The sequence below is a fragment of the Drosophila bipectinata genome, chromosome 3L, assembly GCF_030179905.1.
Source record: "Drosophila bipectinata strain 14024-0381.07 chromosome 3L, DbipHiC1v2, whole genome shotgun sequence".
In the NCBI taxonomy this organism is placed as follows: domain Eukaryota; kingdom Metazoa; phylum Arthropoda; class Insecta; order Diptera; family Drosophilidae; genus Drosophila; species Drosophila bipectinata.
In genome coordinates, this window is record NC_091738.1 from 6,414,771 (window position 1) to 6,428,365 (window position 13,595).

Genomic DNA, 13,595 nt, shown 5'->3' on the forward strand with positions numbered 1-13,595 from the left:
GTTTAAAAAATTCAAACTTATGCATCGATTTTGAGTTTATTTCATATTTATTGATTGGATTCTGTCCGATTCTGTCCACTTGCAGAGACCGCACAGCAAACCGAAATAGGAGGCGACGCAGACCGATTCCATCTGACTTTTGGGGGGGACTTCCTCAGCCCCGCCGCCCAAATGCCCCAGCGCACCTTCAAACACCATAAATGCGTGCCAAAAGCAGCAAACTGGGAACTGATGCAAATTTGGTCAATGTCATCGCCATCGATGCTAATGGCAATAAAACTCTATACATCTATCGCATTCGCTGTAAGATAAAATCGTCAACTAATTCAGAGACTGTTTTTCCCTTAAAAAAAAGAAGTGCAGAACTAAATAAAAAAAACAATACAATTACTAAATAAAATGCGCCCAAGTGCGCGAAAAAGGAAAAACAACAACAATAAATACATTTACAATTATAACAAGTGGCACATCGGAGGAGGTCAATGTGCGAAGAGCTTATCAACCCAAAAAGTGAAACTACAAATTTTTCATAACTTTACACTGCCTTACGGATAATACCATTAACTATAAACTATAGTTCAATTTACAAACGAACCAATCAAAATTTATATAAAAGTATACATATTTACAAAACAAGTTACAAATAAAAACATTATAATTAACTAAAATAAAACCAACATTCAGCAACGTCGAGGATATTCTGTGACAACGACTAAAAAAAGCGAAAGGTGAGTCTCATCATAGGGAAAGGTTATTATATCATAAACTAAAATATTGTACTATCACAAAGACTAAGAAAACCAATCTAGGAAGTCTTAAGAAGACTGTTATAAAGAAGTAATTTCATTCTGAAAAATTTGTCAAGAAATTATATAAGAAATTTCTTATAGATCCTATTTCCTATAGACTAAAAAAACAAATTTATAAGTGAGTATGTTTAAATACAAAACTTTGCTTCTTATCAAGCAATTATATTGAAAAAAAGTTTCTATAGTTCCTATTTACTCTAGCCACTTCAGTCGACTCTTGATCCGTAAGGTCACCACTTCCAGGGAAAACGGGAAAGCATTCAACTTTCCCGCAAAAAGAGCCCCCAAGTCATAGAGTTCTCCACTCGATCACTTCATCGAAGTGCCGCTCACTGGGCAGGTCTTCGGGCGGTAAACCGCACCCAAATCGAGAATTCTCATTGCTAGCCAGTATTCTCGAAGGGGAACCAGGAAGTGCTGCCACAATGTGTAGATTCTCGTCTAAGTGCACATGCCAGTGCTGGAAATTGCTCCGCTAATCAGATATTGCGTATACGCACTGTGTGCCTCTGTGATTATTTGTTGTTTGAGGTGTAAGAGCGAGAGAGAGAGAGGGTGGCGGAGGGGACTGGAGGGATCTGGCGGACAAACCAATATTTTGCATAAATGTTGAGCAGCTCGGGCCAAATGTCTAATTATAATTCAGGCCGCGGGGAACGGCGAACAGTAAACGGCAAATGGCAAGTTTGGCGCCAGCTGAGGCTGGAGGTTTTCCATTTGCTTTTCCTTTCTTGCTTCTTGCTTTTCCTATTTATTTTTTGTTTTCTCTCTCTCTCTGCTCTTTCTCTTTCAAGTCTTCTTTCGCTTTTTTGCTTGAACTTGCCGTTTGGCTGGAAAGTGAAATAGCAAATCCGCTGCCAGCTTGCATTGAATAATGAAAAACGAGTTTTCCGCCGCGCATGCGCATCATAACAGCAGCAACAGCAGCCTGTTATTGTTATTGTTATTGCTGCTGGTGTTGTTGTTGCGGAAAAACCAAAGAGCCACTTGGAAAAATGGAAATGTTGAGCGGGAGAGAGAAAGAGAAATGACGATGATGACGATGACGCGGGTGCCAGGCTGGTCAATGCTGTAATGTCTAAGCTTTGGCAGTTGTTGCTGTTTTTCCAAATGGTATTGCAGTTTTAGTTTATGCACAGGGAAAAAATGTTTTTCTATTATTTAAAAATTAATAATAAAATAGGAATTAGAAAACTGTCCTTGCATGACCTTGCCAGCATTAACAACTTCGATACATCGCCTTAAAGCTTTTATCGATATACCTCGTCAATCCAATATGGCGTCAATGCCTTTTGCTAACAGTATTAAAAAATTTAACTATGTAATTTGTTTATCTGGCTTATAAAGAGGTATACAAAGATGCTTCTTAATTGTATCTTATCCCTAAATTATTTAATATTCTGTTGCTATTTCTTTTAAACTTTTAAAATTTATCCAAAATATTTGATAAAGAATTCGTATATTTTTTTTGAATTTTAATAAAAAGATATAAGATACATATTTCTTCTAGTGTTTGTTTTTCTTTTCTATTGCTCTTGAGGCTGATCTTCTTGTTGATGTTGCCGCCGTGTTTGTTGATGTTGCTCGTGTCTCCAAGTCGAGGTTGCCTTTGTGTTTTTGTTCTTTGGATTTTGATTTCTATAGCTGATAGTGCCACTATCATAGTAGAGATATAAATTTCAGATGCCTGATGCTGATGTATACAGATATAGTGTTGCTTCTAAGATGTTGCCTTGCTTTTTGAATAAATTTCGAAAACAAAACTATTAAAAATTTAAAGCCATGTTGATTTAAGGCGAACCTTTTAACTTTTATACTTACTTGCAGTTTCTGGTAGAAACTTTCCATTGTTAAAAATTTTAAGTACTGGAGCCCTTTTAAAACTCCCACTCTCTGGTCGTAGTGCCTGTTTAATAATTTTCATTTAACATTGTTGGCTTTTCTATAGTGAAGTAGTGCTTGCTGGTTTGCTGCAGTTTTGATATTTTTTCTATGCACATATATTTTTTCTCTTCGTATTCCGCCTCGTTTGCTTCGTAGTTCAATGTTAACGAACTTTTTGCGCCGTGAATGCAAGTTGTTTGTTGTTGCAAATGCTGAATGTTGCTGTTGTTTTTGGACTTTCACTTGTAATGAATTTGGCGAGTTTAAAACTTGTTGCTGCCGCTGTTGCTGTTGTTGTTGCTGTTGCATTAGTTGCCGTGTTGCATTTGTTGGCTGCCTGCAGTTCAGTAACATGTTATGTAAAAAGCATTTTTCCAGCTTTGCTTCTGCTTGTCTTTTTTTTTTTTCTTTCTATTTTTGTTGTATTATTTTTTCTTTCTTTTTTCTTTATTTTTTTTTTTTTGTTGAGTTTTCAGCTTGCCACAAAAATTTTGTGCAGCACGTCTTGGATGCAGCTGGAGTTGTTGTTGCTGTTGGTGTTGGTGGCACAGCTTGCCGAGTTTTCTTTCCGCTGATGCTTTTATGTTGTAATTCGCAATTTCTAATGTTATTGAACTTTAAACACCAACAATAACAAAAACAACAAAATAATCCAAAAACAAAGGAGGGGGAGAGCAAAAAGAAAAAAAACTTTGATTCAAAGGAAAATTAGTTATAACCGGAAGCCACAAGGCAAAAATTGAAACAATGCAACGAGACGACTTTCTATATTTTAATATCCTCTTCTTGCCTTTTTGCTCCCTCGAAAGCCCCCACCATATACCAATACTACATATATGCAAATATTTTAATGGATGCCCAATGATGCGGCATTGTTGAGATGCAGATGTAAATTTTAGACGGGGTCTGGCATGGTCTAGTCGGGAATTTCCCCCGAACTGAGCAATTGCAATCAAATATTTTAGAAACCATAGTTTATTAGTCTTTAATTTATAAAACCAATTTAAATAATAATATTTTTATATTTCTTCTTCATTTCAGACTCCAAAACAAAGCCAAAATAATTCTGAATTTTACAAAAATATCAACTTTTTATACATCATTTTTGAGTGATAGAGAAACACTCTATTCTTAACTTTTTGAGTGTTCTTACGTCCAGAAGTAATCAAGACTAAAGCTAAGCTAACTTTATACAAATTTGCAAAACCAAATCAAAACCGTCTCATATAAAGTGCCTAAAATACAATTTCCAATTTAATCTTATGAAAATTATTGTGAATCAACGAAATCAATTAATCAAAATCCATTTTTTATTATACCAAGTGTGATAAGGTATATAAAATTAATATAAATTGGAAAATCATCAATTTCCAAATCAAATTAATAAATTTTACCAAGTGGAGACGTGAGGAGGAACCCTGGACCTGGGTGGCATCAAGATTGATCAACATTTTCGCGACTGGCAAGGGTATTCAGGAAACGGCTACACGCTGGCAGTTAACAGTATTTGCAGTGCAGGCTTTGCCCTATCAGCGATGCCATTTATCGATGATGCACTGCTCTGGTGTCCGGATAACGATGGTCGTCTTGTTGGTGGTCTAGACTTGGCAACTTGCATAGCCGTGAGTATATCTTACCTTTTTTCATATACTGTTTCAATTCGACACTTATTCGATAATACTACATACCAACATTCTTAAGGAGCCTATCTAAAAAGTATATAGGGGACCCTATAGGGCAAAACCTCATTTTCAAGGGATCACATCACGAAAAATGGACAGAAAATCTAAAAAATATTTTGTCTCAGGATTTTGACGCAGAATGGTGGAGAATCGTTCCAGAAATCGTTTAAGGTACTCCGCTTGAGAATCGGATGAGAATTGGGAAAGATATAGCCATCACTGTGGGCCCTATAGGGGAAAACCCCATTTTCAAGGGATCCCATTAGGAAAAATGGAAAAAAATCTGAAAAATATTTTGTGTCAGGATTTTGATGCAGAATGATGGCGAATCGATCTAGAAATCGTTTAAGGTACTCCGCTTGAGAATCGGATGAGAATTGGGGAAGATATAGCCATCCCTGTGGACCCTTTAGGGGAAAACCCCATTTTCAAGGGATCCCATCACGAAAAATGGAAAAAAAATCTGAAAAATATTTTGTCTCAGGATTTTGATGCAGATTGGTGGAGAATCAATCTAGAAATCGTTTAAGGTACTCCGCTTGAGAATCGGATGAGAATTGGGGAAGATATAGCTATCACAGTAGACCCTATAGGGGAAAACCCTATTTTCAAGGGATCCCATTAGGAAAAATGGAAAAAAATCTGAAAAATATTTTGTGTCAGGATTTTGATGCAGAATGATGGCGAATCGATCTAGAAATCGTTTAAGGTACTCCGCTTGAGAATCGGATGAGAATTGGGGAAGATATAGCCATCCCTGTGGACCCTTTAGGGGAAAACCCCATTTTCAAGGGATCCCATCAGGAAAAATGGAAAAAAATCTGAAAAATATTTTGTCTCAGGATTTTGATGCAGAATGATGGCGAATCTATCTAGAAATCGTTTGAGGTACTCCGCTTGAGAATCGGATGAGAATTGGGGAAGATATAGCCATCACAGTAGACCCTATAGGGGAAAACCCCATTTTCAAGGGATCCCATCAGGAAAAATGGAAAAAAATCTGAAAAATATTTTGTCTCAGGATTTTGATGCAGAATGATGGCGAATCGATCTAGAAATCGTTTAAGGTACTCCGCTTGAGAATCGGATGAGAATTGGGGAAGATATAGCCATCACAGTAGACCCTATAGGGGAAAACCCCATTTTCAAGGGATCCCATCAGGAAAAATGGAAAAAAATCTGAAAAATATTTTGTCTCAGGATTTTGATGCAGATTGGTGGAGAATCAATCTATAAATCGTTTAAGGTACTCCGCTTGAGAATCGGATGAGAATTGGGGAAGATATAGCCATCCCTGTGGACCCTTTAGGGGAAAACCCCATTTTCAAGGGATCCCATCAGGAAAAATGGAAAAAAATCTGAAAAATATTTGGTCTCAGGATTTTGATGCAGAATGATGGCGAATCTATCTAGAAATCGTTTGAGGTACTCCGCTTGAGAATCGGATGAGAATTGGGGAAGATATAGCCATCACAGTAGACCCTATAGGGGAAAACCCCATTTTCAAGGGATCCCATCAGGAAAAATGGAAAAAAATCTGAAAAATATTTTGTGTCAGGATTTTGATGCAGAATGATGGCGAATCGATCTAGAAATCGTTTAAGGTACTCCGCTTGAGAATCGGATGAGAATTGGGGAAGATATAGCCATCCCTGTGGACCCTATAGAGAAAACTCTAACCTTAACCATTTAGTAAAAATATTAACAATAAAAAATAAATAATAAATAAATAATAATATTTTATTTATTATTAAAATAAATATTATTTATTTTATTTTATATTTTTCAGGATGATTCTACGGTAACTGGAACGGATAACATAAATCCAACAATCCAATCAGCTGGCAACCCAAACAACCCCCAGCAGGCAGTGTCCAATATCGTAGGATCGAATGGAGTCGGTGGCGAGCTGAACGGGGCAGCGGCAAGAAGCGTGAATGTGGTGGTGGAGCCGCTCTGTGGCAGCGACTCCTCCGACGAGCTCTTCCGCAGCTTCTCCGAGAGCAACTTCGAGATCGAGAGCCTGCTGTCCGATTTGGCGACCGTCGAGGTTAAAGTCGAAAATGTACATCCGCCAAGAACAAATCAGAGAAGTTTAACCTCAAATCTATCTATCTATCTCCATCTACTATATACTACATATCCATACACATGTCCACTATATCAATGGATTTTTCATCATTGTCTTGTTTCTTCCCTTTCTCTCTGCTTTCTGCGTCTTCTCTCCCCGCATCTGCACCCGTGGAACATCCTGCTCCCTCCTCCAATCTGAATGGGTCCTCCCAGGAGGAGAACAACAACAATGTCATCTCGGCCGCCGACATGGTGGCGGATGACTTCGCCAGCGTGGCCGCCGCCGTGGTGGCCGGCGACGATCTGCTAGCCAAAGAGAACGCCCAGCTGAGTGCCCAGGGCCTGGTCGATTCGGTGGCCGCCAGTCTGGCCGATGGTGGCGATGCCGCTGGCCAGCAGGCGCTTCTGGCCTTTGGCTCCTCCAACTCGGCGGCGGCTGCTGTGGCCGCGGCTGCGGCGGCTCTCTGCGGCGATCTGATCAACAACAACAACGCTGGCGGAGGCAGTGGAGGTGGTGGAGGCGGCGGAGGAGGCGGAGTCGGATCAGGTCAAGGCAGTGACTGCGCCACCAAGCTGGAGTACGCCCTCATGGGCGGACAGCCGATGGCGGAGGAGCCACGATTCGTCACCAGCGCCGCAGCCAATCCCCTGCTCGTCGAGAAGCTCATGTCCAAGTGCCTGAACATCGAAAAGCGAATGGATAAGCTAAGCGGTAAGTCAAGAATTTTGATTACTTAGTTATAATTATGATTGCAGATGCAGAAAAGCCTAAAATTTAGTATTTTTCCTATAAATTGAATCTTATGATCTCTGATTTTTCGCGCCAAAAGTTTGAAAATTTTTGGTTGGTCTTATTCGACACAGAAAGCGTTGCCAGACTATCTACATAGTCTTACATTTTTATTCTACATAATGTATAAAAGGCATCTACAATGTAGACTCGGCCATTGCTTACACCGTTTCTTACATGTAGAAAAATACTTTACCTATTCACGTCAAAAATGGTATGTAAATATTATTTAGCCGATTTCACAACCACTATAAAGAGCCTAATAGTATGCACCGAAAAATTGTTGCATTTTGCAAATCTTTTCTTAATTTTAATGTTTTTTTGTGTTACCTGTTTTTAAATTAAAATAATTGTTATAAAAGATATAATTAGGTTGGGTGACAAGAACAATAAATTTCTAAATATCGATGTAGCCTTAATCCAACCTTTGCCCTTAGTTTTTCTTCAGAAAAACCCCCAAATATGAACCTTTCCAGCAGACCAATTACTTGTTTTACTTATTCCTTGAATGTCCGACATGAAAATATTTATTGGCTTAATTTTAATTAATTAAATTTCCCATCTGGCCAACGATTCTTTTTTTACACAAAAAATATTCGGGGCTCCTTCCATCGCCAAAAACAAAAATCTGTCAGCCCAACAACTGCCAGAAATAAATAAAAAAGGCCAGTAACTTGTTTATTAAATCCCGACAGGATGTCCTCCCTACAACGAACCACCCACAGCGGCCCCCCAAGACAGTCAACCACCTAGCGACTGAGCCCCCGCTCCTCCCCCCTAGCTGGTGGTTCTAGTAGCCAAGGCAAGGCACCGCCCAGACGACGCAGACTGAAATATAAATGTCGACGCTCGGAGCTCGGGTTGTTGTCTCGTCGTTCTGCCTAAAAAAGAAAGAGGAGAAACAAAATGGCTAGAAACTAGGGACACGACTAAGGGGATACTGGGCCTTATACTTTTTGGTTACAAAATTCCAAAAAGTATGGCCTATCTTTAGGGGCTTGGCTGGTACTAAAGAGAGCTTGGAAGATATGAAAGATTTTAAAGTTTTCTTATTAAAAAATACTATATATTTGGCATAATTTGTAGCTAAAGGGTCTATTTTTTATATTCGTTTAATAAAAGTAGATTTTTTAAAAAACAATATATTTTTAAGGGCTTAAAGTTTGTGATACATTCAAGGTTATCTTCTAAAGACATAATTTCTAAAATATCACCATTAGTTTAGAGCTTCAAAAAATATATACCTTCTTAAAAAGTCAATTTTTAAAAATATAAATATCTATGTATATGTTTATCTCAAGAAATTCTAAAATACAGATTATAAAGATAAATATACTAATCTCTATAAACAATACTAGATGCTTAGTTTCTTCTTTAAACCCTAACTTCCTCTAAAATGTTACAAGTCCTTCGTAACACACAACACTCCCCATTACAACCACGATTACCGGGTATACAACAAAAAAATGGAGGTTCCAGGACCCCCGCTGGTTTTTCCTGGTGGATGTGGATACTTGGAGAGGCACTTTCTAGAACTTTGGGTGTGCTGGGTGCTAGGGTGCTAGGGCGCAGTGGAGGCAGACAAATAAACGTCTATTGACACGACAAGGCAGACGGCGACTGGAGTTGTGAACCCCCTCGGTTCGGGGAAGCAAACCACCCACAGACATCGCCCCCGACAGTTCCTTCGTCCTTTTTCTGCGGGCACCTACTTCCTTTTCACGAAAATATAAAAAAAACCCAAGGCAGACAGAGCCCAGGGACGGGTCGGGCTATTGGGGGCCATTTTCGGTATGCTTTCTCCGATTTGGCGCTGCTCGTTTTTGTTTTCAAAAGTTTTCCGAACCGGGCGGCGAAGCCAAGTCAGACAGCCGGGTCAATAAATTTTGCGTGTGGAAATTGTGAGCTCAAGGTCAAAAGGATATTTGCCTCGCTCCGGCTGTGGCTGTCTGTGTGCTCTGCTCTCCTGCCGAGTGTGTAGGAAATGTTTGGAATACAGACAGTATACATATAGTATACATGGCACGTACATATTTAAGCGGCCGTCTGCCTAAGCCTGCGCCTGTATTGGTGCAAAATGGCTGGCCCATACTCCCGTTAGTCGGCCATTTTGCTGTGCGTTTGTGTGTGTGTGTGAGTGCGTGTGCGTGCGGCAGACAAAGACCCAAGACTGTGGCTTTGGGGGAGCGGGGGAGGTGTTGTGGGTTTTTTGGGTTCGACTTTGGCTTTCCGGCAACCTTGAACTTGAACAATTTCGTTGAAGTTCAGGCCGTAAATGAGGCGCCCTCATTTGGGTCCTGCGCCTCGTTCCCCCTCTGCCGGGTCCACCCATTTTTTTTTTGAATGGCTCTTTGGGTTTTGGCTGGGAGGTCCTGTCGGCCCGTGCCTATGAACGTTTGTCTTTATTTTCATTCGTGTGTTTGGGCGCTTTGGCGTTTTGGGTTCAAGCGCCGCACGGCCCAAGCATTGAACTCTCGCTTTCAAGGATACGCCACGCACTCGGTATCTGAATCGGACTGAAATTCGGATCCAAAGCCCGGGCAGGCAGTCATTGAAACGCCGTTCTCGGATCTCGCCGTGGCAAGCCGTTGACATTGCGAGCGGTCGTCAACGCTGCACGGCAAAAAATTGCATTCTTAGATAATGTTTTTCTAGGTTTAGATTTGAAAATATTAGATACATTATTAAATCCGAAGGATACAGTTTTGGGATTTATAGTATATGTATATTAGGAAAACAATAGGTATGTTTGAAGGTTGTACTTCGAAAGAATCATTTCTTAAAGAAAACTATTTATTTTTTGGATGATTCCTTAAAATCGTTTTGGAAAACGATATAATTTTTTATTTTAACTACTTTTATTATGGGAAATAAATACAAATTTAGCAATAATACATTAAAATAGGCCATCATATTCATGGAAAGTAATATTTCAAGAATAGTAGGAAAGTACAAGGTTTAATATAAAGCCTAAAACAAAACTTTAATATTTAATATCAATTAACCAATATATGGTTTTTTTCTTTAAAATATATTTTTTTCTTGAAAACATATATATCTCTATGCAAATTATATAAGATTATAGAATTATATGTAATTGGAAACTCCAAGTATTTCTTTCTGTCTCATCGCCAACGTCTGAGATTGTTCACTTTGTTCGAGTTAAGCGTCAGTCCAAGGTTCTTTTGCGGCGGCCACGGCTGCCACGGCCTGAACCTGCCGCCTCAGCACGCCCCAGCATCCCCCCCCTTTTAGAATCGCCTGCAACCACATCTTGGGCTTCTCTTTCAGTCTGACTTCTCGACTCGCTATTAATGTCAAGGGGTTCCACACGACCAGACCGCCGTTTTTGAAAAGTGCGTTAGTTTCTGCGTTTAGGCCGCTCACTTGAGGGCTGGGGCACTATGGGAAAATCTCGGCTTTGATGGAAAAATCTATTCAATTGACAGAATGATTGCTTGCTGCCACCATTCAGTGTAGTTGATTGCTGATAATTTGAGTCGCCACTTGGCCATTTGGCTAAAAGTGTTTCAATTTGCATGACAATTGCTGTTAGAATTGCTAACTAGACGAAGTAATAGGTGATTATTATTATCTGATATGATTAATTGATTTTAGTCTGCTAGCCTTTTTTCTTTGGAAAATTTCTCTTTTTTCGGATCGATTTTGGTTTCACTTTCAGCCATTTACCTCTCCATCCCTGGCATTAGCACTTGGCCAGATTATTTATTTGATTACTCCAACTGACATTTTCTATTCTACATCGAGTATGTATCATTTTAGCCATTTTGCTCATGGCTCATGGCTATAGCTCAGTGCACGCATTTCTTGGCTTTAGATTTGGATTGCCAATTTGAATTTCAAATCGATGTTGTTGTTGCTGCCGCTTGCTGCAGTTTGTTGCCATTTTTTGTAGCCTTTTTTTTTTTTTTTTTTTTTAAATGTGCGTTGTTATAGCCAAATCAGGATTTCTGCGTGCCCCGGCCATACCGAAAGCCCAGCTATCGTCTAACAACAATTACAACGAAAGCAACAACTAACAACAACAACAATGAACAATTGCAGCAGCAACACAAGCAACAACAACTAACGATGTCAGGGGCGTTCATTTGTCCATTGCCAGCCAGGCAGCCACCGCCAGCAAACGAACTGAACCGAACCGAACCGGGCCGAGCACGTCACTGTCACCAGCGGACAGCCCCCCTGGCCCCCTGCCTGAGACAGGCCACCCCCCAAAAAAGTGCACTGAAAGAAAAGTGTTTTTAGAGAAAACAAGGACCTCTTAAGAAGGTTCTAATAAAAGAAGATTTCTTTTTATTTAAAGTCTTAGTTTATATTAGTTCTTTACCTTTAATTAGTTACCCTAGTTCATAATAATTTATTTTTTATAAGTGCACCCCCTTGGTGGCTTCCCTCCCCTGGTCTGAATGCCAAAACGTTGCCACTGCAAAATGCACTTTGCAATTTTGTTGATTGCTTTGGCATTTGTTGTTACTGTTCTCTTGTAGTTATTGTTATTGTTGTTTTTGTTTTATTTATTTATATATATATATATATATTTGTTTTGCGATTTATCTAAATTCGTTCGTTTTTGTTGTTGTTGCTGTACGCATTGCAGGTTGACCGCCGAGTTCAAGTTTTAACGGATATTGTTTAGTTGTTGCTGCTACTGACAGTATTGCTGTTTATTGTTGTTGTTAGCTGCTGCTGTGTTCTCATTTTTTTGGCAGGAGCCTCGCCTTAGCCTCGTTATATAAGCAGCATTATGGCTTCACGTTCTTTTGTACAAAACTTGCCAATGAAGTCATTTTGTGCGCCATTTTGTCAAGTTGCAGCAATTGATTAATGTTCCAGTGGCACCTTTTTTCACTTTTTTCACAGATCAAAAATCTTAATTAGTTTTTCGCTTTCAGATGACTAACAATGCTATAATTTATGATAATCCCTTCAAGAATAAGAATGAGATTTTTTTTTAAAAGATATTCATTAGAAACTACATACATACATACATGTTTTTTTTAATAGATTCTCCCCTATCTCTCTGTTTTGAAATCCTTATTCAAATTTTTATGCCACACTGAACTTCCTTGTAGTGCACTCTCATTAAATATTTATTAGATTCAATATTCCCACCCACAACATCCACTGTACAGTGTACACCCAGTTGGTAGTACTCTCTATCTCTCTCTTTGTCCTAATTGCACTGTAACCCATTAACGCAACAGAGGCACCACCAACATGCAACCAGTTTGAGCATCCCTATTGTTGTTTTGCTGGGAGACTGGATCCATAGAAAGGGGGTGGGGGGGCCAGCAAGCTGTTGTGCAAAAATTTTCACCTTCACCTCATCAGCAAAGTAAGACAAGCAGCAACAAGAAAAAATAGAGAGGGAGATGGATAGTAAAAACTAAAATGCAAAAAAAAAAGAGAGAGGAAGTGGTGTTGGTTTAGGATAAGTTGGGGAAACTTGATTTATTGAATGGGATTTTGCATAAAATAAACAGGATACATAAAGGATATTAGTAGGAAACTAAAAGTACTTAATTTTATGAACAAAATATTAAATTTTTTCTAAAATATCCTCGTCTTAACCACAAATCTTTTTCATAGGAAGCTTCTTCCTCTCAAATACAATAAACCTGTTTTTCCCCCTCTTACAACTAACTAAGATTAACTATTAACTAAAACTACTACTAAAAATCCAGCTCTCAATGGAAAGTATGTATAAAAAGTATACTAGCAGATGGGAAAAAAAGGGATAAAGAGCCATTTCAAGTAGTGCCATTGGTCAGGGGCGGTTAGTGGGCAAGTTTAAGGCGCCGCAGAGGGCCCTTGGCTGATACGATCCGTCCCTGAAACTGGAGCTTCAGTTCCAGTTCCAGTTTGCTCGACGTTCGCTGGGCCTTTGATTGCATTAGAGCGTGTGCCGACAGTCGCATCTCGTTAAAAGCAAAAAAAATGAAAAAAAAAGCTACAGCAACATCAGCAACACATTGCGAGTGCGACAACGATGATGATACAACCTTACAAAATTCTCAGTCTCAGTCTCAGTCTTAGTCTCAGGCTGTGGGGCGATCTCCCCCCTTCCAGTGCTGGAACCACTCGACGCTCCAACCTCCTGTTTCCTAATCCCCTCCCCTTTGGCAAGTCACAAGTACAGTGCAAGAAAAATTAGAGACAAAATTAAATACTTTTTTAATGCAATAATACTTATTCTTTTAAGAATCTCTAATTTTTAGACTTCGTTTCAACATTTCTTTTGGTTCTTAATCATTGCCTTTATTATTAGAGTATCTGAACTATTTTTGGGCAATCCTTAAGATAATTTATAGCTTTGTAGCTAACAAATATCAAATC

The 13,595-nt window shown here is 39.2% G+C and overlaps 1 protein-coding gene across 1 annotated transcript in view; it reads left to right on the forward strand.

Annotated features, from left to right (window-relative positions):
• The window catches only part of Eip74EF (Ecdysone-induced protein E74), a 57,532-nt gene that overhangs the window by 15,932 nt on the left and 28,005 nt on the right, over nt 1–13,595 (forward strand). Inside the window, exons 2-5 of the mRNA XM_017245830.3 lie at nt 86–728; nt 3,735–4,315; nt 6,165–6,440; nt 6,662–7,160. Of these exons, the coding sequence (XP_017101319.2) occupies nt 4,229–4,315; nt 6,165–6,440; nt 6,662–7,160 (862 nt within the window). The 5' untranslated portion in view covers nt 86–728; nt 3,735–4,228. The remainder of the gene's footprint in view (nt 1–85; nt 729–3,734; nt 4,316–6,164; nt 6,441–6,661; nt 7,161–13,595) is intronic.